The sequence below is a fragment of the Drosophila simulans genome, chromosome 3L, assembly GCF_016746395.2.
Source record: "Drosophila simulans strain w501 chromosome 3L, Prin_Dsim_3.1, whole genome shotgun sequence".
NCBI lineage: Eukaryota > Metazoa > Arthropoda > Insecta > Diptera > Drosophilidae > Drosophila > Drosophila simulans.
In genome coordinates this window covers 16,213,796-16,240,255 of record NC_052522.2, presented here as the reverse complement: position 1 = coordinate 16,240,255, position 26,460 = coordinate 16,213,796, and the positions used below count along the sequence as shown (strand labels likewise).

Genomic DNA, 26,460 nt, shown 5'->3' with positions numbered 1-26,460 from the left:
TTACATTTTATTCTCATTTTCCTTTGGTATTAGTAAGATAACGCGGCTTGCATGACAATAGCTTACTTGCCAATGACTACTGTGCTGCCCAGCACCCCACATTGCAAATATGCTAAACTTGGGATCCGAGGTGCGGGGTCCACAATCTTTAGGGTGGCCCTGGCAGCGGGCATTCGATCGTCTTGCAGTTTACCGACCGCTTGGGAAGCAGCGGGCTTAGGTGGCGGCTCCGATTACCATTGCCAGCGGAAAATGCAGTCCAGACCAACCCACCAACCCAACGGGAAGCCCTGCAGCGCCAGAGTCATCCAAGCAGCCAGCTCGGAAAACCGCCGCTGGATCGGGAAAGCCAACAACCAGATGGGAGCCAATTGTCAGCTCTGTTTTGCTACGCGTTTTCGCATTCATTTGACGCAAAAGCGGACCAAGAAAATGATTGATAAATGCAAGAAATCGTCTGGAAATTTACAGCTGTAATTCTCACATTTTCACAAGACTCTTTTTCTCAATGAAGTATTTTTTATTAGTTAATTTACGTATTTTTAATGAGATCGTGAGTCAATTAGATTTGAATTTCACATTAAAAGGCAGGGCCTTTTACATACATATGCTTTTTTCTTTATTTACCAAAATAATTTTTATTATGTTCTTTTTTATGTGGAAAGATTCAAGGGCTACGCTACTTTTTAAATTTTAGCTAATATATATATGTTTTGAAACACGTTTGAAAAATCAGTCTCTTTAATCTTACCATTTGAAAGGCGAACAGAATGTTTTTCTAAGGAATCGTTGCATACTTTTGGGCATTCCAAAATAATGTTATTCGTTTTCAATCTTATATATTCGCGTATATCCTTATTAAAATAACCGCTCAAAATAAACACATTTTTTTAAGATAATAACATTTATTTTTTATTTGTTCATTAAATAATTGTATAATGTATAAAAATATATGTCATTCCTCAGCAAAATTTCAGGATTCCATTCGTGGTGGTAAATCAAAAACTTCTTAGTAACTGCAAAAATAAAGAAAGAAAATAGTAAGTAATCAGAAATGGTCGGCAGTGAATTGGAAAAATCCATTGAAAACGTTTATAAATAAAGAGTAATTAACAATCGCCATTGTAGCTTCGATTGCAGGTGGAGGCCAATAGAAAACGCTCTGTATCAGCATTTCGCCTGATAAGGCGAGTTTGAGTGGACGGATCAACTACCCTCCGGGTTTTCAGTCGCTATCGACCTATATGGCGATCAAGTCGCATCTGTGCGGTTAAATATTTATGTTCAGTGGAACACAATATCAGTGGAAAATAAGTGCAGCGTAATGATGTGAAATTCAATATACAAACGACACAAACAGCACAGTAAATCACAGTTTCGTGATTGAAAATCACGGAGACTAATTATTGAAGCAAATCGTTGCCCAGTGTAATAAATCTAAATGAATGAGTCTTAAATTAAACTTCATAAACCCTTATCGACGGTTTTTAGTGATATCGAACAAAATCAAAGAGCTACGTGCAAGTTGATCAAGGAAATTCCATAAAACCCGGCTAGACGCCAATTGAAATTAGTTAAATTTTACAATCATACACGTGCAACTAATAAAATCAAGCAGTGAGATAAAAAACCGATTTTGTGATATACTCCACAACTGAAGTGTAGTTTAATAAATCTAATCTACTGCAAAATCAGGAAAACAAATAATGAATGAATAATAAATATATTTACCGAATATATAAAGCAAACAATCATTGATAAGCTGCCATTTCTAAATGAAATTATAACTTAAGTAAGGAAATCTAACTGCTCTCTACAGTTTCCTAACTCATTATTTTGATTATAATTTTAAATTTAAATATGTTTGGTTGAATAATTCACAGAAATAAAATATAATTTAATCTACCTCATCTATCTAAAGTAAATGGCTAGAAGTCTAATCTAATTATGCAAATTTGCATAACAAAAATGCTGATTGATACTGACAGTCTAATCTATTCATACGCTGCGTTTGGCGGTTACTTTTTGAATTGCAAAAGCTAAGCGCTAAAAAACAGCTAGAGCATAAAAGCTTTCAGCTTACACTCACCACCAAACCTAACAGAACAGCAGTATACTTAACATTAACAGTGGAAGAGCGGGTGCGCAAAGTAAAAATGAGCGCCACAGGGGTAAGTGCTTTTTATTTTGTTTTTATTTGCGACGCCTCTAAATGCAGGCTCTAAATTGAACAAACACAAAGTGTTACTAAAAAAAATACGAAATAAAATAGTTCGACTTTTATGCAATTAAGAAATTGAACAAATTGGACCGCTGCGATTCGTTGAATGATTACGTATGGCAATTGATGCCTAAAAAACGCGCGAAGCTCGCAGAGAAATCTTTAAACACAGCTGACCTGACCGTGAATATAATTGTTGTGTGTGCAAAGTTTCATTATTGATTTGTGTCTGGTTTCACAAAAAGCAAATAAATACAGGGAACATTCTTAAAATTTCCTTAAAGTATCACGCTTATATCATTGTTTGTCAACTATAAATATTTAAAGTGTCAGCATGTGGTCGGTATTAATATGATGCAGTGTTGGTGACTTACGAATACTCTTTTAGTGTGTAGTGCAAAGCTGTAAGAAATTGTTATCGGAACTTGTTCTGTTAAATTGTTTCTATAATTACACACAAAACATAAGCAGTGAACAACCTCAGTTTCTATTAATTTTCTAATAGATAGTTTCTATTAAGTAATTAGATTTCATTAATAAACGATTGATAAACGATTTTTATGAAATCAGACCTGAAAATATTTGTTTAACTACTAAACGATAGCAAAAGACGTTAATATAATCAAGTGAACCAGTTCAAAAAAAAATGATTGTAGAGCATCTATTGCTTTAAACGAGTTTTAAACGCAAAGCGTAAGAAGAGATCCCTCTTCGAAATCTATGGCATTGCCAACATCAGAACAATCACGCAATTTGAATACCAAATTCCATTGCATACTTGCAGGCACACTCCGAAAATGCCGCACAAAGACGAAACAGTCGGTCTAGTGAGGACAGTGAGATCAGTGAGACCAGTGAGAACAATGAGAACAGCGCATCCGGCCCCGTTAGGGAACAGCGCGACGAGGTGGCGGGCCGCACCGTTCTTCAGTGGGCGTGGCATGTGGTCAAATCCATATCCGTGGAGCCCACAATGTTCCTGTACATGTTCGCCTTCATGATCACCTCGGTGGTGGAGCAGAACTTCTTTCTGTACAAGTCCTGTCGGGTTAACAGGAATTTCACGGAGCAGATCTGCAGGAATCTCAACAAGCCGGAGAACGAGGAGTTCCGAAGGGAGGCAATGTTGACCAATGCCTGGTTCCTTCAGTGGGAGAACATTTCCGCCCACGTTTTCCCCATTATCCTGGCCCTTTTTCTGGGCTCCTTCTCGGATCGGCGAGGCCGAAAGTTGCCCCTGCTCATGGGATTAGTGGGAAAGTTTGTCTACTCCACGATGATAGTGGTCAACGCTAGGATGCCCACGTGGCCGGTGCAGAACATCATCTACTCGGCCACGTTGCCATCGGCGTTGACCGGTGCGGATGTGGCCATTTTTGCCTCCTGCTTCGCCTACATCTCGGACATTTCCACGCTGCAGCAGCGCACCATCCGAGTGACCATCCTGGACGTGATCTACCTCAGTGCCATGCCGCTGGGCGTGGCCCTGGGCTCGCATCTCTTTTACAACGTGTTCAATCAGTCCTACGCGGACATGTTCACCGTGAACGCTTCACTACTTGCCCTCGCCATCATCTACACCCTGTGCGCCCTGAAGGTATGTTTGGGATTCATCTTATGCTTGTTCCGTAACAGTCCATAATCATATATACTTCATAGTCCTATATCTATGCACATCCTTAATTTTGCAACTTCAACTTTCAGTGGCAAACGACGCCGAGACAGCGATCGTTGAGGGAACTCGGATGCTGTGGCTTTTGGGGCGACTTCTTTGATAAGCAGCATGTGAAGGACTCGTTGGCGGTGTTGGTGAAGCCGCGAAAGGGTCATCGTCGCAGCTTTCTCATTATCCTTCTGGTCAGCATGGCCCTGTACACGTTCCAGCGGGACGAGGGGCAGTACCTCTACATGTACACCCTGGGCAAATTTGACTGGGATGTGAGTGCGTACAGCAACTTCAAGACATTCAAGTCATCGGCCTACGTGATTGCCATGCTGTTGGCTGTGCCGCTGATGAACAAGATCCTTGGATGGAGGGATACGGTGAGTTCTTATTACTAGCCATTGCTTGGCAAAGTCCAAAGTCTTGTCTATACAAATTTAAAAGGAATTAAGAGATTACCAAGTAGATGTTAACTTAATTTCGCTTGTCCAAAAGATTAACTTTCCAAGTGCTGTAATCCAATCAAAAATCCATTTAATAACTCAAATGGTTTTATTCATAGACCATCATTTTCATTGGCACCTGGGCGCATTCGATAGCCCGGTTGTTCTTCTATTTCGCCACCAATACGGACTTGCTCTACGCCGGAGCCGTTGTCTGCAGCTTGGGTCCAATTGTGGGTCCCATGATCCGGGCCATGACCTCGAAAATAGTGCCCACATCGGAGCGCGGAAAGGTGTTTGCGCTGCTATCAGTGTGCGATAATGCGGTGCCCTTCATCAGCGGTGTGTGCTATTCGCAACTTTATCGACGCACTCAGAATACGAATCACGGAGGATATGTCTTCATCCTAACCATTGCCACCCAAATCGCCGTCTTTGTGATGATACTGTAAGTGATTCCGCGATGTGACTCTTATTTATTTTATTAATTATTTAATTGATCTAATACTATTAGTTGCATACACATTGTTTTGGGCAAAAATTCACTGGCTGTTCCGGAAGTTCCTGAGAAGGAAAGCGGACTTATTTCCCAAACGGAAGCTGTCCTGGAGGCGGAAATTGAACAGCACAAGAACTAGCCTGTGAAATAACTTTAACGATTCCTAATAAAAAGACTTAAACCCAGAGCAGATATTGATTGCATTGCATGAATATTTTGCCAATGTAAATCATTCCCATCAATACATTTTGAATAAAAGCTAAACTTTTCTATATTTGAACTAATCGTGAAATGTTGAAACAATTGCGCTGATTTTATTTCAATGGGTTTTGGTTGGAATGGAACAGGGAAATGGAACTTACCCGAACGGTCATCAACTGCCAAATCACTTGTTCTTGGAGAGGGTGCGCTGCTTCTCCGCATGCTCCACCACCTGCTCGTCCACGAAGAGGCCCTTCCTTCGCCGGACGCTGTCCATGTAGACCTTGGCTCGGTTGGCGGAGTCCGCCTTCTCGCCGAAGTGCATCAGCTCCTCCTCGGTTGTCGGCAGCCAGAAGGGATCGATATCAATCACCTGTAAGCAGACGCAGGGTGTAAATTCCGGGAAATCATTTAGGCACTTGAGACGGGACAAAAGGAACGAGGCGTCGCTGTGTCTATGCGCCTGCGCCTCACACTGGATTGGATTTGGGTTGGGTTTGGTTTGGTTTATGGCTACGAGTAGTAGGGCTGGGTCGGGGTTTATTTCTTGTCTTTTGGGTCCTTCAGCAGGGCTCTTTGTCCCAGCAGCAGGGAAAGCGTGCATTTTCACATCTTCATTGTTTGGACTCGAGAGGCTGCGACAAAGGACTCGACGCTTAATGACTTTCAAAGGACGCAGGGACACGCATTGCACGTTACGTGATAAGGCAGGCTCGCCAGGATACGCAGAAGAACCGGCGTACCGGAGAACGGGGCATTTCCTCAATGGCGTGAAGAGCGTTTGATTGATGATTGCCTCCTGCGAGGCGAACCACTTGAGAATCTCTGGTGTGAGATCTGCATTGTTTTGTTTTCCTTCCTCCTTCCAGCAAGGACTCGAGACCCAGCGGGCGGGTGTCGAGCGGTTCGCTGGAAAAACTCAGCACTCTCCCACTCCAGAATTTCGGTTCTACACTTTATGAATTCCCTCATCAATGACTGAGCTTGCTCGAGAACTGATTAAGATGCTGAGGCGGCTTGAGGATGGTCTTTTGTCAGGAAGAGACTTTTTTCATTCCACAGCAAGAAAATATATAGAATATAGAGCAAGTAAATGAAAAACACACTGGTCACAACAAAAGCAAATAAGTAGCTTTATTTATGCGTTTATTAGTGCAGATACTCATATATCTTTATAGCCAATTTGCTAATGATTTTCTCACAGTGCGTGTTCTGGGCCATCTGTTCGCACTACGCTAAACTGCGGGCCTCGAACATCTTCGCAGTCCCGTGTAGATCATTATCGGGCACAAAGTTTCGCTTGTTTAACAACAGCCAACAACGCCAAGTGGGCAAGGGATCGCAGCGCAGGGAACAATGGGGGCACTATAGGGAGCCAAGCGGTAGTCCTCGACAAGGTAAGGCAATCCCAGTTCGCAGTTTGCAATCCCTGTCACAACAAAACAGCAACGCAAAAGCGAGACTGCCTGCCATCCTTTGCAAATGGCTCTGCGCATGCGCAGCAGCCTCCAATCTTGCCATCGCTCCCCATCACCATCACCATCCCTACCCATGCCCAAACTCAAGCCCATCCTCATCCTCATTCCCATTCCCATTGCCATTCCCAACATTCCCACTCCAAATCTCGGGCAGCATTCGGAGGAGACCCTGTGGCAGCTGAAGTGCTCCAGAAGTGCGCAGAACTTGCGTCTGAGCCGGGCCAGACAAATGAGCAGCCAGCCAGCAGCAGCAGGCAGATGAGTGCACTGCTCCAAATCAGGGAGTCTTTAAAGGATTCGCATTTATTATGATGTATATAACTAACTAACATTAGAAAGGGGAATTAAATTATTACGTATCCTTATCAAAATATGGCTTCTACCAATTAGAACATCCAAACATTAGTTGGATGTTGTACTTAAAATATCCTTTAAACATTAATGGTATGGGTAAATCTGTAAGAATTTGTAATTTTTACTTTTTGGGAAAGGTGCTTATCCCCACTAATGCAACACCACACTGCAGATTGCAGCGAATCCCCCCTAATCACCCACTCCTGATCTTCAACTCCGTACCGAGTATTCTCCCATCTTGAGGTTGAAATATTAAGAAAAATATTGCAGCAACCGCGAAAACCAAAACAAAAATCCAAAAATCGAAAAAAACCAAAGCCAAAACCAAACGACGTGACATCAACACACACACACAAACTTGGTGTGGTACCATATTATATGGTAAGGTAACGTATATCTCCGTATCTCCAGCTCTCTTTGCACACACGTGTTCTTATGAGTGGTGTGCTTATGAGTGTATGAGTGAATGTGTTTACCTGTCCGACCGCGCGCGGTTTGTATGCAGGTAATTTACGCGGCAGCTACCGAAATACGCTGCCGTCCATCGGTCCGCTTGTCCATTTGTCCGCTTGTCCATTTGTCCGTCCGCGACCAAGACGAAGTTGAGATTATTATCGCGCGCCAGAAACTGGCTGAAAGACTGTGAAAGAGACCGGGCCCACAGAATATAACTCGATTCGAGTCGAGTTGATTCGAAAGACTTGGGGTACCCGCTTTGGTAAAAGTCTCCAGCGAATGGACAACGGACAACGGACAACGGACGGCGGACTTCGATGAGCGTCATTTTGACAGCCAGCGAGCGGACAATGCAAACCACGTTCCACTTTAGAAGAACAACAACAACAACAACGAGAGCAACAACAATCCTTTGGCCACTTGGATAAACACTTGCCCTGGCATGGATATATCCCTACACTAAGAAAAAGTAACGAACATGATTTCATATACCAATTTTATAGTCAGTTTTTGTACGATTTTGCATTATTATTTAATTTCGATTTATAATATTTTTAGCTGACTCTTTTTAATTCGAATATAAATTATTAATTATTATAATTATTATTATTATTATTATATTATTATTTTCTTTATTAAAGCCACAATTAATTTGGTGAATTCTTGATTGTAACATTTTGTTGGCCAGTGTATTTGTATGTGTGTGTTTATTCGCACCAGGCAGACTTTAGGGCACTGCCATGCTCTCCCCCGCCTCCGGGCGAACTCCCTACGACCCCCGCCCCCAACTCCAGCCCCAACCTTACCGCCCCTGGCCCTGCCCCGCCTCCTGCCTCTTCTCCCCCACCACCATCCACACTGTCTCCACTGCAGACTTTCCCTTTGGCGGGGGGAGGGGGGCGCAGACTGTGGCAGGTATACAAAACGAGTTATCAGATTATTTGTTATTTGTCTTGGTTCTTTGCTCACAGTTTGTTGTGGCCGTGGCTGTTATGCTTTTGAAGTAGTTTCAGAGCTCCACAACTGAGGTCTTGCATGCAAAGCGCGACAACCAGCAGGAGCAACAACAACAACAGCAACAATAAAAGCAACAACCAGAACCAAATCATATGCAACACGCCGTGGCAGAGGAAAACCCGATGCAGAGCGGCCTGAAAGTAAGACCAGTAGCCAAAGTTGTTATGTTATTTTATTATTTTTTTCCTTCTTTTTTTCTTATTTCGGTAGGCTGCAGGTCTTGACCCTCTTCCTGCCCCGGCTCATTTCTACCGTCTCCGGCACACACACACACACACGCGTAATCATAATAACAATCTTTGGGTTCATCAAGTGGCCAGAAGAGATGAGAAGTGATGCAGCCAGCGGGAGGAGTTGGGGCAAAACAAAAGGAAGCACGAAATTAAATAATAACAAAAGCGCGCAAGACAGTAGCCACCCGACGAGGAGATATTTCTCGCTTAAACAGTGCGACACATTGCCGTAAGGCCACGGAGAATAGGATGGTTGAAACTATTTTGGCAAATGAGGAAATTTAAATAAATGTTTTATGAACTGATATGATATCAAAATGAAACCAATATCAACTTAAAAAATCGCAGTTTAGAAAGTGTTATAATTTTAAGATATTTGAATTAGAAATATTTTTAAATTAATAAACATAAATCAACATCACATACTAATAATAAAACTAATAAAATGTGTACACTGTGTCGAGCTTCTTTGGATTTTGTTGCGAATATTAAATGAAAATATTTTAGCTTCTAAGCAAAACATATTTTTATTAAGCTCTGTTTACCAAAAACATTCAAATGAAACGCACTGTTGGCTTGAATCTTGAGCTGCTGACTGCTGTCTTAATGTTGCTACGTGAAGTGAAAGAGCAACGGCAATAACAGAAAAAAAAAATTATGATATATGAAAACTGAAAATTAGTTTTCGTTGCCTCGGTTTCTGTTTCAGGTGGCTGGCAGCCTGCAGCTTCCAGATTCCGGATTCCACGTTAAAAGGTCATCTCGAGAGATGATTTCTTGCGGCTGCAGATCTGCTGATCCGGCGATGCACATGCTTAACGAACTTATTGTGGGCCATGATGCGGCAAGAAATGGAAATGGCTGTTTTGGGAACACGACGACTCGCCCCCGCCCACTTCTGGACCCTTTTTTCCCCATTTGGCCCCAACCAGAAGTTGGCCACTCCAGTGAAGTTGACGCCTTCGTTGTTATTATGGGCACGTGACAACTGCGCCCACGGCATAGAGCCCGGCCCACTCACCTGGCAGGTAGGGTTAACAACAAAAAAAAAAAAAAAAGGGAGGGGTTGGGTGCAGGGGGCGGGGTGAGCCACTGGCCAAGAGATGTGGGCGTGGACAAAGTGCTGAAAGCGACCGTTTTAATTGCTCGGACGAAAGGTAAGCCTAATTGTTTTCACTTCGCCCAGAATAATGCCATCGAATAAAATATCTCTCAGATACTTTTTCACTTCAACACAGTTTAGAGTTGCAAAACTAAGTTAGTTTTGGCACGTCTTTTGAAAAAAGATATATAGTTTCAATTCAAAAAAGTTTGTAATTATAGAAGTATTGAAAAAATCAGTATGCATTTTTTCTGTGCAATCCAACTTCACTCCCATTTCCACGCCCCTTTTCCACTTTTCCTGCTGTCTGGCATTGGAAATGCGTAAGAAATTATACGAAGCAACGGCAAACAACATCTCCGTCGCCGGCAAAACTTGAAAACTTGAGCTGAAAAATAGAAAATCGCCGGAAGTCATTATACAAAAACTTGTTGTTATCGATTGGTTGGCCGATGTGACCAACACCAGCACAAACACACACTGATAGAGGAACCAATACTAATACAGAGTGCACGCACTTTAATAATATGTGCGGTTCAGGCGGCAAAACATGTTGTATTATTAATATTTAACAAAGTTACGAGTTCATAGATATTGCTTAAGAATATTTCAATGCAACAAAATAACTAGGTTCGATGAAAAGTTAATAAATATGGGTGTTCTCTGTGACTTCAAAACTTATTCGAAACTCCTGTGGTCTGAACAACTTAAATACGTTTTTTGACTAAGCTTGGCCCATCTGCTGATCTTGGCAAAAGCGCAAGACAGAAGGGAATAACCATCAAGTTGAGTGTTAATTGTGGCCCACGACAAGGTCAGAATGCGATGGAGAAAGGAAGGGACTGGAGGAGAGAGGGGTTTGGGTTTGGGGCTTTGGGTTACCTCGAATGGCACACAGCTGCAGCTTCAAATGGACCATATATCTTTCAGTCCAACTGTTGCTGTTGCCATGTTGCTGCTGTTGCTGCTGCTGCTGCTGTTGCCATGTCGCTACTGCTGCTGACTGTGGTTTAGCTTATAAGACTTCAGCAGAAGGTAACAGAAGGCTTACAGCAGCGTAAGCTGAGATTTTTATTGACCACAGACAGGCAGCGAGAGTTTCGGGGAAAGGAAGCCGGGTCGCGAGGTTGGGATGGGGGTCAGGAATAGGTGGAGTTCGGGGTGGGCACGCACATGGCATATGGTCGAACACAATCGCTGCACTTGTGCCCCATCAGTGGCTCAGAGCAGCAACAGCTGCCAGATACAGTAAGGATTCCATAACAGAAACAACACTCTAAGATCTAACGTTGCTATGTATCCTTAAATCTTTATAACTGTTGACTCCTTTTTTATGATATCTGATGACTTTATGTTAATATTTAAATGTTTTCCCACTGACTAACTGTGCTTAGCAAATATAACGAGGTCCATAAGCTATCTGAGTTACGCATCAAAGTGTAATCTTTCAAATTACTCATTAGCAGTTGGAGTCATGTTGCTCGATTTAGGTACAATCATCTAAATACCATTTGAAGTACTGCCTCTATAAGTATACATCACAAAAAAGGCCCAAACTAAAGGCTTTACTGTACAGTAGGTACTCACCTCCCAGTGGCTAAACATGAGCTGGGGACAGGCCAGGCCAGATGTCTGCTTTCGCATCTCCTGGGCGAAGTTGAACGACTCGATCACCGGCAGCAGACAGGTGACCGCGAAGTTGCCGCTGCCCTGGGTCAAATCGCCGGAGAGGATTTTGCCGTGCCGCCGGCCAATTACCGCGTACATTTTACCTGCGAATGATAGCGAAAGAGATACGTTCTTTGATCAGCTGTTGGTTGGGTCGTTAGCTAGAAATCGAATTGGAAAAGGTTAAATGGAACAGGGAAAAGGGAAAAGGGAAACCACCTCCAACTAACAATGGCCGCCTTTCAGTTGGAGTTGTCGGTTCTGCTTAATGCTCCTATATCGCCAGCTCTTTCTTGTGTTCTTGTGTTGTTGTTGTTGCTGTTGTTTTGGTTATTGTTGTTGTTTCTGGCGCGTCTCAAGGTAACTCGTAAACAAATGAAATCTTATCGGGTTTGGCCCATAAAATTGGCGGGCTTTCTGCCGAACCTCGCGCGTTTTTCGCTTGAACTTCCAAGCTGAAGATGGAGATGAAGATCGTTTCCAGGTCTCTCTCGTACTCTCCATATACACTATCTTGGGGCATTCTCATTTTTTGGAGGAATATGGAAAGGCTCCAAAGGAACAACCCAAACAAAAAAAGAGCATAATGAAACAGACACTTTTGAAAACCTCACAAATTGACAACCAAGTTATTAAAGGTAAGCCAAAAATACGAAATCTTGTTTTAACATTGTCGGGAAACAATGGTATACATTACTTTAACATAAAAAAATTAGTATAAAAATTGGTGTTAAATAAACATTAAATTTTAAAACATTAAACTCTCAAGCATGTATAACTATAAAAGATTATTGATAGACCCAAAACCGTTTAAACTTTATGATCTGTAATTACCAAGGTTATTCGATGTTTATTAGCCGATATTATAGACCTTAACCACTAAAGCTTTTTCCGAAGGGTATTTAAAGCTTCGACTTTAAACGCGATCATCCTTTTCTTTTGGGGAAAGATTCTGGGATTCTTCCCAGTTGTTCTTTTTTTGGCATGCGCTACAAGAATAAGGCCCAAACATGAAACCACGGCAGAGGGAGAAGGTTGGACGATGAAGGCCAGGAGGAGGCGGCGGCCCAAGTCCAAGTCGTTGTGGCTGAGGCAGGAATTAGTTTCCGGTGCCGTAGTAAAGATGACAAAAACAACACGGCGGCAGCAAAAACGGCCGAAAGGATGCAACGGAAGCGGCAAGAGCCGCTTGGCTGCGAAGCCCCCTTTTAATTTTTTTTGTTATTTTGTTGTATTTTATTTCGTTGTTGCTTTTGCTATTGCTTTAAGCCAAGCACGCGAGCCAGAGACACCTTGCCATCCGCTCGCTCTCACCAATACAGCCGCGCTGAGTCACAGATGCATCTCACTGATGCGCGCACGCACACAGGCGCAGCAGCAATGGATGCTGCAACCACCAGCGGAAAAAGGCAGCAACAACATGTTCATTCATTCATATCCAGCCCACTCTCTTTCGTGTTCTCTCACGTTCGAACGCTGCCGAAAGTGCACTGAGAACAAAATGGTTTGACCAAATATATGAAAAGATAACATTTTTCGTAACATACTACAAACATACGTACTTCTCTATTCGAATGAAAACTTTAGAGATTTCGTAATACTCATGATTTATATGTTTGTTATAGAATAGAAATATTTTTTGTTTAATGTACATATTTATTTGATTGAAAACTACTATTTATTTTTTTTACACATTTTTAAGAATAATAATGTGTGTAAACTTAAAACTTCTCATACAATCAATATAATGAAAAATTGCATTTTCTTGAATTTAAAATAATAGATTAAGATTCTTTGTTATATTACTATAATTTTCACTGTTTAATCGATCAATTTCTCTCAGTGTACAGACACGCACATACCGGCAGCGACGCGAGCAGCGCACTTCTCTGCCGGCTTCAACGGCTCTCGTTCGCCGCGCGCTGTTCGTTTTTGGATTTTCTGTTTGATCAGTTCGAAAAGTGAGTTGGTCGAGCGAACAACCATATAGCGAGGGCAGCGTAACCGAGGCGATACGTTACGATATAATATAGCATCGGTACCATTGGGTCTACGTTCCAGGAGCAAAAGAAAAGACGAAACGAGACGAGACGAAAGGCCACCGGAGACAGCGACGTCGCGGGTGTTAAGTTACTAAATAGCAAACAGAAACTACCGACCACCGACCGATTGCAGTGAATGAAATATCCAATAATTTCGAGTGACATTCGCCACAAATCAATCGATCGTTCGATTTGAAACCTGATTTGTAGAGTTCGTTTCTGCCAGTGTGTGTGTGCATGTAAGCCATGGGTTCTGGGCGAGCGAGTGAGATAGAGCGAGAACACTGATTCGACTCGATTCGATTCGATTCGATTCGATTGGATTTGATTCGAATTCAATTACAAAATTCATTGAGTGTCAATTACAAACCGCAAGAAAACAACCCGCACGCACAACTCTCTCAGCGGAGATTCGGAAAGATACCAAGATCCACATCCAGATCCAGATCCAGATTCCCGAACATCCAGAGATCCAGCCAGAGTCAGAGTCATAAATCATGCCAACGACATTGATGTTGCTGCCGTGCATGCTGCTGTTGCTGCTGACCGCCGTTGCCGTTGGTGTCGGCGGCACGCGACTGCCGCTCGAGGTGTTCGAGATTACGCCGACCACATCCACGGCGGACAAGCACAAGAGTCTGCAGTACACCGTCGTCTACGATGCCAAAGATATTTCAGGAGCAGCGGCAGCCACTGGAGTGGCGACCAGTACAGTAAAGCCCGCCACCGAGCAACTGACCGTTGTGAGCATTTCCTCCACGGCGGCTGCGGAGAAGGATCTGGCCGAATCGCGGCGACATGCGCGACAAATGTTGCAGAAACAGCAGCAGCATCGCAGCCTCAACGGCGGCAAGCACGGCGATCGGGATGTGCGCATCCTCTACCAAGTGGGGGTGAGTATCTAGCAAGTACTAAATTCATTTCATTAGCCTGGCTAATTGCATGTTTGCATTGATCGGGGGGGGGCTAAGTAGAAATAAGCAAAAATAAAACACAAGGTACCAATGAAACCAATGAAACCAACAACTGGCAATGGCAGGTTGCATAATGCAGGCAACAACGTCAGCAGACACCTGTTCAACTGGTTGCCATTTGTAAAATGCCCACGCCAGCGGTATCAACGGCAACAGCAGCATCTACACAGCAAACAATATTGATCGATTAGATAATTTCAGTCAAATGGCGGAAAAGCAGAGCGGCTAACGGTCCGCCATACCAATTTATCAAAGAACTCTCAAATGAGTCTCTTATCTTGGGATTTGTATCTTAATCAATTAATCAGTCAAATGTATTATAGCATAGATATATCTTAAATGTCAATCGCAAGACGATTTCTTTCTCTGCACAGCAGGTTTTGCAATGCAACTTTTTTGGGCTGGGTCCGAGTTTTAGTTCGTTATTTTTACATATTTTTTTTTGCTTTTGTTCAGAAAACTCTGTCTATATTTAGCAGCCGCCCTATGGCCATTACACTTGACACCCACAAAACCACTATCCATATATCACCACACGCATATGGCACATTTAATTGCAGCGGCCACACTCGCTCTAGATGAAAAATGAAAGTTGTTTGCAGCCGGAGAGCTCAACACAACAACTGATCTGTCGCATTTGATCAATTAAAGTCGCAATTGCCATACAACCGAACGATATGAGCGATACCAAAACCAATTAGCCGGTCGGGTCAAGAGTTCAATGCTGGCTATTCATGACTAAGCCACACGGTACACCAAAAAGTTCTTGGCGTTATCTTTCCCCTTAAATCCGCTACAATGCGAATTTAGATCATAGGTCAACGCGGTTCCATTGTTCTCACTCCCGATCTGGCCATAAATCAAGTGTCCATTGAGAAAGAGAGGGGCTTGGATCGGTCATATATCATGTATCGCATATCTATTATGTCAAATGTCATACGACAGAACACGCCCTGAAAATCGAATTCTTGCTTGATGTTTCTACGAGGCCGAGGCGTGAAGTATCGACCAATAGTGATCAAAAGCAAAATATTGACAGCAAAATATTGACAGTCAGCAAAAGGGGCAGGGCAGCTAAAAGGTTCGACTTAGAAATACCCTTGCGAAGGATCACTAACTAAGTGTGTAATAATCGGTAAGAAATTACCAATGAAATTACTATCAGCATAAGTAATAAGAATCAGAACATAATCATGGTATAATTTTTAACTTTATTAAAAGGCAAGCGTATCCTTAAACTTCTCACCCAAGTAGATAATACCATTTAACCTTGTTTCAAGCCAAGGCGTTATGCTTCGACTTGGTTCATAAATTTTGAAATCCGAATGCATGCAATAAATTTTGGAACGCATATAAAAAAAAAAGCATAACAAAGCAGCATCACAACACAACACCTAAAATAGACAAACAAAAAATTGAGCAGAGAATTCCTGTTGTTTGGAAACTTGCAATAAAAACGCCTTATTGGAGAGAATAGAACACAACGGAATAGATCCACAAAAGGCTGTGAATGAGCAGCCGGAAAGAGAGGCAAATAGCCAGATGGAAAGAGACAGGCACAGGGGACGGAAAGAGACGGAGGGAGGAAGGAGGCTGGGAGCGAGGGAGAGGAAAGTTTATAGAAGAAAACAAAAAGTTCCCATGCTTAAAAGCGCTAAACATTCAGTTCCGGTATTTAAAAACGTTTTCAACAGCCACGACTGAGACGAGGATAGAAGGAGACGGCAACAGCAGGGGGAGGGAGACGGGTAGACGGGGAAGACCTGAATGAAAGAAAATTCATGAATGAAATACGACCACGACGACTACGAGAAGTCGATGATGATGGTCATAATGACGGTGGTACGGTATGGTATGGTGTGGTATAATGGGTGAAATGGAGGGGAGTCAGGGGCGCGATGCGGTGGTGCATGAGTGAGTGACTACACTGAGCAAAGTTCTTTAGTGTATTCACCCTCACTTTAAGTCGATAAAGCACTAGGGTTCTCATAAATAGACATATATAAACATAACACCGTACCTTGGAATACAATCCATCGAACACATAACATTTGCATATACTATATTATCCAATGACCGCATTCGTTCATATTTTCTCTCACTGTACACGTGTGTGTGAATGAATGAAAACGTAAACGCTGGATGAGCAGAGCAGCCAGCAAATGCTACGTCAGCGACTTCAACTTCGCGCTTGGCTGGGCAAGTCAATCTATGAATGAATGAATGCCAAAGCGACAGACCGTCCAAATGTATGAATGGATAAAGCCAACAACAACAACAGCATCTACAGCAACATCAACAGAGATCGGGCAATTTGTTGGCCATATACAAACAGATCAGCCACGCATATTTGGCCTAAACAAGTCGATGTGCGTGCGCGTGGCATGGCCAAAAGCCAAAGAGTTGGGAAAACATCCAAAGGGGAAGGGGATTGGAAATGGAATATCAAAAGAGTCTGCCACAAATTCCAATATACTGAGAAATGTTTAAACAAACCAAGCATACATATCTTCCGGCCATTCTGGATATTTGACCAAGCCAAGTTCTGGTTGCTGCAGTCAGGTGTGAAAATGCTTTATAGGCTACAATCCAAACATAGAAACAATCAGCCAATTGTGCGTTTGCATAGTGCCGAAACACGCAATAAATATTTATGAAAATTCATGGTTACATAAATCTAAGAAATTTTTGATTTCGACCACACCTCTAATGGTTATTTATGGGATTTTTATGCTAATCGATACATCCGATATGTTTGACACGATATGACAATTTTAAATTCAACCTTCTTCAAACAAGTTTTTTGAATCGTTGATCTGATTTTGGTAAATTTATGTTCATGAGTTTATTCACAGAAATCATCAATGGACGTTGAGCATTCGATTTCTAGTGAACTTTTCTGTTTTTCTCTTTCGTGATGAGATATTCTTGTGAATGAATTTGTACGCTGGGAACTATCGTTAATTTAATGAAATTTCAACGATTGTTGGGGAACTTCCACGAAACCTTCTAATTGATCAATCACTGACCTGCTACAGTATCGGTTTCCTTCTGTGGAAATAATAGATCATATCTATGTTTCTTAATTGGCTGATGACTAAATTTATGACGGTTGTGAAAATTCATGAATGTAATGCTTCAAATATTGTAAGTCTAAGTTGCCTGATGACTAGACTTTGAAGACTCTGTGTGAGGTATTTTTTTTTAATATGTGTAAAAGAAACAATCGAAACCCCTTCTAAAATGAATTTCATTCGAACAATCCAAGCCTAACACTTTAATCCCATAACGAATCGAATCGCGCTTCCCTCGATTTCGCATATCATGTTTTCACAAATTCAATCTATGCTTTTTTCTCTGCCATGGAATTTTTGTTATGCTAAATATAGAAATTATTCAATGCGATTCGAAGGCAAAAAAATAATAATAATCATAAATAAGACAAGCAAATATTGAAAGAGAGTAGACGGCGATGACAACAGCAAAAGCAAAATCAAAATCAAAAGCAACAATGGATATATATCGGTTAAGTGTGTCTGGATGCCGCAGACGCAGATAGGCGCGTATATAAAAAATATTTGCATAAAAAACAAGCAGCAGGCAACCAAGCAACCAACAGCATACCGCAATTATTCACCTAAAAAATGCCCAAGTCTACGATCTCCGAGAGCTCCATTGAGAAAAATGCCCCCCAACTACAACAACCTGAGCCAACGGATGCTCGGATACCAAAAAACTAGTTTGCCCACTTTTTTCCCTCGACTTCTTCCTCTTCTACCATATATACTTTGTTGCTGGCGCGCGCGCCAAGTCAACTTTTATAGATACTATATATATATATATATATATATAAATATATTTTCTCATATGAGTTAACAAAAAACGAGCAATCCAAGTCGCAGGCGAAGCTTAAGATACTCTACTATTTAGCTTCAAAATTACTATATTCTGTACGAATTTTCAAAATCACCTGAAAAAGCCAAGTAGGCGAAGGCCATTGGACTTTCCATGAAATTACTAACTAAAATCGCAATTATTTATTTGTCAGGCATATGAGGTCAAAACACAATGCTTTGTATCTGCTCCAGATATCCAAAGCAATAAGTATAATCTCGTCATATGGCTAATTTATGAGTTCTTTCAGCTATAAGGCCAAAACAAATGTTTCTATCTCGTTCAGATATCCATTGATGTACGTATAATTCCATGATATTGTTGATTTATAAGATCTCTCGTTTTGAGTATCTAAGCTTTAGCTTTGTGCCACTTTTCTATCGCTGGCCAGGCGGAAATGTGGCTTGGAACACTTCCGCTTTTGTTGGCCAAGAAAACAGATAGAGAAAAAGACCTTGTTACAGTTATTGATGGACACGTTCCCATTTCCCAGTTCCCCGGTGGCTAACTGCCGGCTTTTCCGATCGTGTAAGTGTGCTAATTACGTGCCCAAAGGCGCAATTTGTTTACAATAATATCAAAACAAGAAGCAGAGCGAACAAAAAAACTAAAACGATGGCGGGGCAAAAAAAAATAAAAATAAATTAACTATAAATAAGCAAAGGCCAGCAGCGGCGAATGCTCCTCTCCATCTTTGTTGCTCGATTTCATTCATAAAAACGCGCGCAGACGGCGAGTAAACAACAAATTGGATGGAATGGGTATTGGGTGTATTTACACAGCGACCAGCGGCAGGGTGGGAGGCAACAATGGGGCGTGGCACTGCGAGTTGCTCATAATTATCAGACAAAACGAGCAAAATAATAATAAAAAAAAACAGTTCAAGCGTTTTGGTGACGTTTTGCGCGCGTTTTTTGCACGAAAAAAAGCATGTATGTGTACAGAAATGCGAACAGCTAAAGCCAGTTTACACTAAAAGCCGGGCAACTTTTCATTTAGCTAGCTGGCCATTCATTCATTCATAAAAATCGCCGCAGCAACATCAGCGAGCCATCGGCATTGTAGTCAAGATTTATTTATTTGGCGGCAAGCGCGTAAAAGGAGCCAACAGCACAGCGGCAACCAAGTTGCAGCAGCAACATCTGAAGTAGCAGCAGCAGCAGCAACATGTTTATAGCCCGCCACATAGTCGGCAACATTTTGCGGTTGTCTTATTTCTTTTTGGCCAAGGCAACAATTACAATGGCCAGAAAGCCGCAGCAAAAAAAAGCCACAAACAACTATGCCACGTTGTTGCTGAATGAATGAATGAATGAATTACTTTTTTCCGTTCCGTTGTGGCAGCAACAGCAACAGCAAAAGCAGCAACATCAGCAGCTGAGACTGATTGTGGTCGGGTATTGGGTATATGGAGTTGGGTATTGGGTATGGGTATTGGGCATGGGGATGTGAATGTGGATGAGGATGTGGATGTGGTTAGTGGATGGATGTCCGTGTGCGTAGACGTTCATTAATTGTGACGATCAACAAGCTACGCAAAAATCAAGCAGCAACAAAAAGGGGAAGTTGCTGATGTTGTTTGTTGCTGCTTCAGCTGCAATTGGCTGCCCCGCGCAGAGAAACCAGTTTCCCAGCTATACCCTGAACAATCCTTGACAAACAACAGAGGTATTCCTATTTTGCAATGAGCTTTGCCAGGAAGGCACATAAATATTGTTCCCAATTACTATAATCTCATAAATTTTACAATGAAACTGATTTCTGATTTTTAGAAATGTTAATATTTGGGGAATACCGTTTTCTACGAATTTCTCAATATTTTATGGTTTGCCATTAACTGTAAGAGTATCTACACTTCTTTAATCACCGCTTTGCTTAACATTCTTATAATTTTTCTGCTGTTGTCTGTTGGCTTTTGCCCGCTTCCTTTTGGAATTTCTGCTGTTTTATGAATGAAAATGTTTTTTCCCTGCTTGTTTGCGGTTGGGGCATGCTTCCGTTAAGGCAGTCCAGAAAAAAAAGCGAGAGAAAAACAGGCAGGCAAAAGTGGCACGGTCAGTCTGCGTGCCCCGGGCAATTCCTGGACTTGCCTATGCAAAGCAAAGTATTATTATATATATAAATTCATCGCATTTTTTTTGAAGAGCCGGCAGTACACAAATCTTTTCTACTTCCGGCTTGGGATGAATCTCTCTAAGAGCTCGCGCTGGCCTGAGAGTTTTCACTGGAATTCTCTGGGACTCGAACTCGGACGCAGTCTTGGAATCGGAAGACAGATAGTGACCTAACAACTTCCGTGTTACTTCCGCTTCTTCGGCCCCATCTTCCACTTCCGTTTCTAGCAATTTTAATTGAATTTTCGTGTAAACACACTGACTTAGGCAATATATATGTATGTATATATATCTTGACCAGAAACTGGGATGGAAACCGATGCTGAGCCGGCATACTTCCGCTTACTTCGGCCACATGACGACGCCAGATTGCATAATTCCCTAGCCCAAAAAATAAAACCGAGAGAGAAGAATAACCCAAAATCGAGTAGGAGTACGGGTAGGGGGCGGGGGAAGTAGAAAAAAAACAATGTGGAAAAGGAAATGTATAGAAAAATCATTAACGCACAGACAAAAGATAACAGAGGGTACCAGGGGATAGGATATAGCGGAGACTACCTGATGGAAACACACTTGTGGCAGGCGGCAGGCTGCTGCCATCCATCCGTCTCGTCTAACGGTTGGAAAATCGGAAAAATCGGAAAATCTCCGGCCCGGACGTTGATCGTCGTGTGTGCGTCAACGCCCTCATGGGAACCAAAAAAACGCACGAATGAATTACGGGGCGGCGGGGGAAAAACTCAACCAACTGTTGCCGCTGCCGCCGGGAAAACAGAGCCCAGACATTTTCCGTTTGTTGTGTGGAAATTTATGTCATTGATTGTCCTTTAGTTAGGCTGTTATTGATAGCACACCAGATGGGGCGAAAATGCGCAATACAATGCCGAGAGCAGGTGCTCTCTCGATATTTTGCCAAAGTCATAGTCAGGTTCTTGTGAATGCAGCCATTTCTGTTCACAGGTGAATCAAATATGGATTCATTAAGTTCAGCAATCACATTAAAAGAGGCATTATCATTAGTACATTTGTTTTCCCGAGAAATACCAATCACTTTTACCTTTAAAGTGCCATTAAATTCATGAGCTCTTAAAACACAATTTATGGCAATATATAAATGGTAGAGAGGAACCTTCTACAAAGATCGTTCCTGAAACGATTTAAGTCCCTCTAAGTCCCTCCAAATTGGCACCACTGCCTCGTGCAACTGAAGACACCTCACTTCCGCTGCGTGGAATGGCATTCCCGGCATTCAGGCAGCCACATGAGGCATGACAGCAATGACGCTAGAAGTAGCTCCAAGAATTCCATTGTGGGGAGTCCCCCCTTCACTCCCCCTTCTGGAGGTGGAGGTTGTGTGCGGGGTTAATTTGATTCAATTAAAGAGATGGAATGGGAGAAGGGTTCCCTTTTTTCGCAGGCGGCTTTCATTGAAATCAAAAGTCAGAAAAGTTTGTCAATGCTTGCCGCATCACGTTGCATGCGTCCAGCTGCTGGAGGAAAAAAAAAGCTGTTGGTTTGGGAAATGGGGCCAGCCAGGGGGGGGCAAAGAGGAAAAACTCTTTCATTGTCTTTGGCGCGTTCTCAACTTCCGTTGGCACTGCACTTTGACACACGAGGCTAATTGTTTGACTGCTCGGGGAGCGGTACACGCGTGCTGCTGATGGATACCGAGCAAATTATAAAGTGTGGCAGCAGCTTGGACCCCAAACTCCCCGCCACACCACCTTCTTTGGGGAGCTGCTAAACCGGAAATCCGGTTGCCTTCTCTCCCTCTTCTCGCCGCCTTTCTTGTGTTTGCTTTTTCCCTCGCTTTTTGTGTTTTGTGTTGGCTTGGCAAAACTTTTACTACTCTTCCAGCTTCTTCGCCAGCACAGAAACTTTCGTCTTGTTTACAAGTTGATTCTACTCGTGCACCAAAAAAAAAAGAGTAGCATCATGTAGCTATTGTAGAGGCAATTCAAAATTTATCAAATTCCAGGAAAAATATATAGATTAGATTTGTACATCTTTGTCACATTATTTAAGTAAAGTTTCTGAGCTAAAATTCATGCCAGGAAAGATATAAAGCCCACTCAAATTAGTACCAATGCCAGGTGCTTTAAAATCCCATTTAAACCTAAACAGCATCACATTTTTTCTGCGTGCACCTATTGTGAGCTGCTCAGAGATGAGCTGATGGCATTGGAATGCCGATGAAGCATGTCTTCTTTGATATGCTGCCCCTGCCCTGTGATTTGCTTATCAATATGTAAAATTTTATACGAATAACGGTGATGTCTTTGAAGTGCCATTTCCCGACACAACAACACATGAGGACAAAAACAAAAAACGAAAAACAGAGAGAAAAAATTCACTGAATGGGGGGAAAGAAATCTCAATAAACATGCTCGAATTTCAAAGAATTTCTCACGCTGCTTACTCAACGGATCCCCCTTGGAACTCCACTTCTGGCATATCCTGTCAGGGGTGGATTGACAATGGCCTCATAGCTCTGCTCCCCCCCTCGGAATCGAAAAAGAATCTCAGCAATGCCCGAAGCTTCTGCTTGAAATATGAATAATCAGAGTGCAGGACAAACTCGTCGCCGGTCGAAAGGGTTAAGGACTTCGGCAGGTGCTGCGTTTGAAACTGGGTCAAAAATGCGTGGGAAACGGGGGAGCGAGTGTAGAAAAAAGGAAGTTCCGGAAGCAGCATTATAAAAAAATCAGGAAGTAAATACAACTAATAAAGTGTATAAGGAAGGCAGGCAGACGACATCCGGAGCAGAGCGAGACGGAGGAACAGCAGGGAATTGTCATAGAGAACTACGGTTCAATTGAGCAAAAAGGTAAAAGGTCAGGCAACCTGTTCCGGGGACTCACTTCCGCTTCGTCCACGGCTATTCCCTTTTTGAATACGCTGCAGTTTAAGTGTGTGAGTGCGAGTGTGCGTGTGCACTCACTTATTTACTTCCTCCGTCAGTTGCACTAAATCACTTCCGGACTTCCGGTATGCGCTCCTCTACCGAAAAAAAAAAAACTAAAGGAAGGACCTCAAGGAATGACCCTAAAGAGCTCAGGTAGCAGCAGGTGCAAGCCGAAGAAACCCAAAAATAATTTGAATAAAAATCAAGAAAAAAGTGGAAAGAGATAGTGGAGCGAGGGAAATGAAATTGAAACCAAACAAAAGGCGAAAACCCTCGACAAAAAGGGATAACAAAGAATAAAAAGAAGAAAAAACACAAGGTGCGCGACAGTTCCACTTAAAAAATTGATTGCTTTCGATAATTTCATTGGAAACCTGTTGTTGTTGTCGCTGTTCTTACTGTCAAGCATCACTAACAATAAAATCGAATGATAGAACGAATCAGGCTCTGGAGTGGCATCCTCGAAAAGCACCCATCGGTTGCTAGTTGTTGGTTTTTATGTTACGACCAGGACACAACACAATGCATAAGTTTTTATTGGATCCCGATCCCAACTTGGGCAAACGCCACAACAGAGCCCAACTTTTTAGGACTCCCACTCTGGGTACGAGTATTGGGGAATTCAATTAATGAAATGTATTTGTTGGCGAGCAAACAAACAAACAAACAAACAAGCAAACAAGACACCAACGATATCCTCCAGTTTGGAGCGACTTTAGTCGTCTCAGTTATGTTAATCAAGTTGCCATCATTGTGTTGACACAATCCTCTATTATCGAAGGGTTCTAAGCATTCCAGTCTCTGCAAGTTGCCTTTATGGTTTGTTTATCATATGGTAATTTGGCAAATAATCAAGCGGAGCATCAAGAGGATAATAAAAGGCTTTTTGGGTCTAAAATCAACTCCTAAACATATTAAATTTCATTGATTTTTCAAGTGTTTTAGCTACGCTTTAAGGCAATTTATATTCCTTATTGTATATTCTTGCTTTATAGCTAAGGTTTCCTCCAATTAAACTACATATTTCTAACCGATTTCCATAATTTTCTTTTAAAGGACTCTGAGGAGGATTTGCCCATCTGTGCACCGAATGCAGTTTGCTCCAAGATCGATCTATACGAAACCCCGTGGATCGAGCGACAATGTCGTTGTCCCGAATCAAATCGCATGCCCAACAACGTGATCATCCATCATCACAGTCACTCCTCGGGATCGGTGGATTCCCTGAAGTACAGGAACTACTACGAAAGGGAGAAGATGATGCAGCACAAGCGAATGCTGTTGGGTGAATTCCAGGATAAGAAATTCGAAAGTCTGCATATGAAGAAGCTAATGCAGAAGCTGGGCGCCGTCTACGAGGATGATTTGGATCATCTGGACCAGTCGCCGGACTATAATGACGCCCTGCCCTATGCGGAGGTGCAGGATAATGAGTTCCCCAGGGGATCGGCGCACATGAGGCACTCCGGGCACCGGGGATCCAAAGAGCCAGCAACCACGTTCATTGGCGGCTGTCCCAGCAGTTTGGGCGTGGAAGATGGCCACACCATCGCCGATAAGACTAGGCACTACAAAATGTGCCAGCCGGTGCACAAGTTGCCAGTTTGCAAGTAAGTTAAATATACATCCTTAACACTATATACTTTGAATATGATACCAAAGTTTAAAGTACAGGTTTCTAATTGAAATATTTTTCTTTTCTTCCAGACATTTCCGTGACTACACTTGGACTTTGACAACAGCAGCCGAGTTAAATGTGACGGAGCAGATAGTCCACTGCCGGTGTCCCCGGAATTCGGTGACATACCTGACCAAGAGGGAGCCCATTGGCAATGGCAGTCCGGGCTACAGATATCTCTTCGCCTGCTCTCCCCTGACGGTGGGTTTTAAATGGAATATTTCTTTTAAAAATCATGGCTATAATATGTACATTTTTCGTTTATACAGCGGCTTCGTTGTCAGCGAAAACAACCGTGCAAATTGTTCACGGTGCGAAAGCGTCAGGAATTCCTGGACGAGGTCAACATTAACTCGTTGTGCCAGTGCCCCAAAGGACACCGCTGCCCCAGTCATCACACGCAATCCGGCGTGATAGCCGGCGAGAGTTTCCTGGAGGACAACATACAAACATATTCCGGTTACTGCATGGCCAACGATTGAGTGCATCGCCCAGGGGATCATTCCACACATAATATATATAGAATACACTTTGTAAAGGAAGATAGAGTGAGCGGAGGAGCAGCAGCTACTATATAGATATCGACTGAGCCAATTGAGTCTCGCCAAGTTACCAACTAATGAACTAATGAGAAGGGAAAAACGAACAAATACAAGCTAGGAACTTAAAATGCACTTCCACACAGAACATTTTCCAAGTTTTCCAGAGAGAGCGTGTTTCTTTTGCTACCAAATTTTGGTCATAAAACGTATGATATAAATATTTAATTAGTTTTAAGCATCGATATGTGCGCAGTTTGTTATACAAATAATTTGTAATGAATATTTATGAAAACAAGAGCAAAACCTGCAACGAAGGAGGGCATACATGCCTTCCACAATGTAATATAGCAACAAACTATACTCGTAATCTAACCCGCATAAATTGTATATATCTTAATATATGTCTAACGAAAACAGCAGTTTCGTTTATAATTTAAACGGAAATTACGTGGAGCAACGCAGCAAACGTCAAAGAGCAGGATGTGCCAAATGTTCAGATGGGGTGCACTTAGTTAACATAAGGATGTATCATTATTGAATAATTCATAGCGAAGGCAGTTTGAAACTGTGGCAACTCTGGCAGCTATTTTAGTGCAATTTTTGTGACGCCTTCAAAGCCACTTCACCGGAATTTGAGCAAAGAAATTAGAAATTAATTTAGAAATTGCGCAAAGGCTTTTAACTAAACGTATAATAACCACCTTGACTCCTTCTCTTCCCACTAAATTATGCATATGTACATCGATTTAAGCAACAAGATTTTGTTTATCTTAAAACGAGCAACGAATTTTGGCGATGTTTCGGTTTAAACACTTTGTAAAAAGGCAAAAATAAACATTAATTTATGAACAAATGTCTGTGAAGGTTTTTATTATTTATGTTGCTTGCAAGTATTTTATTTGAACCAACATCCAACTAGATTAACCCTCTAAAAAGGCTTTAATAATGGCTGTTTATTTGGTGTTTTATATATACA

The 26,460-nt window shown here is 42.2% G+C and overlaps 3 protein-coding genes across 6 annotated transcripts in view; 2 read left to right on the top strand and 1 right to left on the bottom strand.

Moving 5' to 3' along the window:
* Positions 1-869: 869 nt before the first annotated feature.
* The window catches only part of LOC6738334 (elongation factor-like GTPase 1), a 73,838-nt gene continuing 48,247 nt past the window's right edge, over positions 870-26,460 (bottom strand). Inside the window, exons 4-6 of one of the 2 annotated variants that reach the window (XM_016171592.3) lie at positions 11,255-11,439; positions 5,189-5,400; positions 870-1,016 (exon numbers count right to left, since the gene is read on the bottom strand). In XM_016171592.3, coding sequence (XP_016032180.1) covers positions 5,212-5,400; positions 11,255-11,439 — 374 coding nt within the window. In that variant the 3' untranslated portion in view covers positions 870-1,016; positions 5,189-5,211. The remainder of the gene's footprint in view (positions 1,017-5,188; positions 5,401-11,254; positions 11,440-26,460) is intronic. The other variant, XM_044922806.1, reaches the window with a different exon arrangement.
* On the top strand, positions 1,206-5,108 carry LOC6738338 (proton-coupled folate transporter). 3 transcript variants are annotated; one of them, XM_016169393.3, is made up of 6 exons: positions 1,206-1,321; positions 1,884-2,171; positions 3,006-3,818; positions 3,926-4,264; positions 4,447-4,775; positions 4,842-5,108. In XM_016169393.3, the coding sequence occupies exons 2-6, from the start codon at positions 2,157-2,159 to the stop codon at positions 4,963-4,965; spliced, it is 1,620 nt and encodes a 539-aa protein (XP_016032184.1). In that variant the 5' UTR covers positions 1,206-1,321; positions 1,884-2,156; the 3' UTR covers positions 4,966-5,108. The 3 variants fall into 3 exon arrangements, with proteins under 3 accessions (XP_016032184.1, XP_039149957.1, XP_016032183.1); XM_039294023.2 differs by lacking the exons at positions 1,206-1,321; positions 1,884-2,171 and adding an exon at positions 2,199-2,404; XM_016169392.3 differs by lacking the exons at positions 1,206-1,321; positions 1,884-2,171 and adding an exon at positions 2,199-2,419.
* On the top strand, positions 13,258-26,337 carry LOC6738336 (protein giant-lens). Its single transcript, XM_016169395.3, has 4 exons — positions 13,258-14,270; positions 24,321-24,874; positions 24,972-25,143; positions 25,212-26,337. Exons 1-4 carry the CDS (start codon positions 13,875-13,877, stop codon positions 25,422-25,424), a joined length of 1,335 nt encoding a protein of 444 aa, XP_016032182.1. The 5' UTR covers positions 13,258-13,874; the 3' UTR covers positions 25,425-26,337.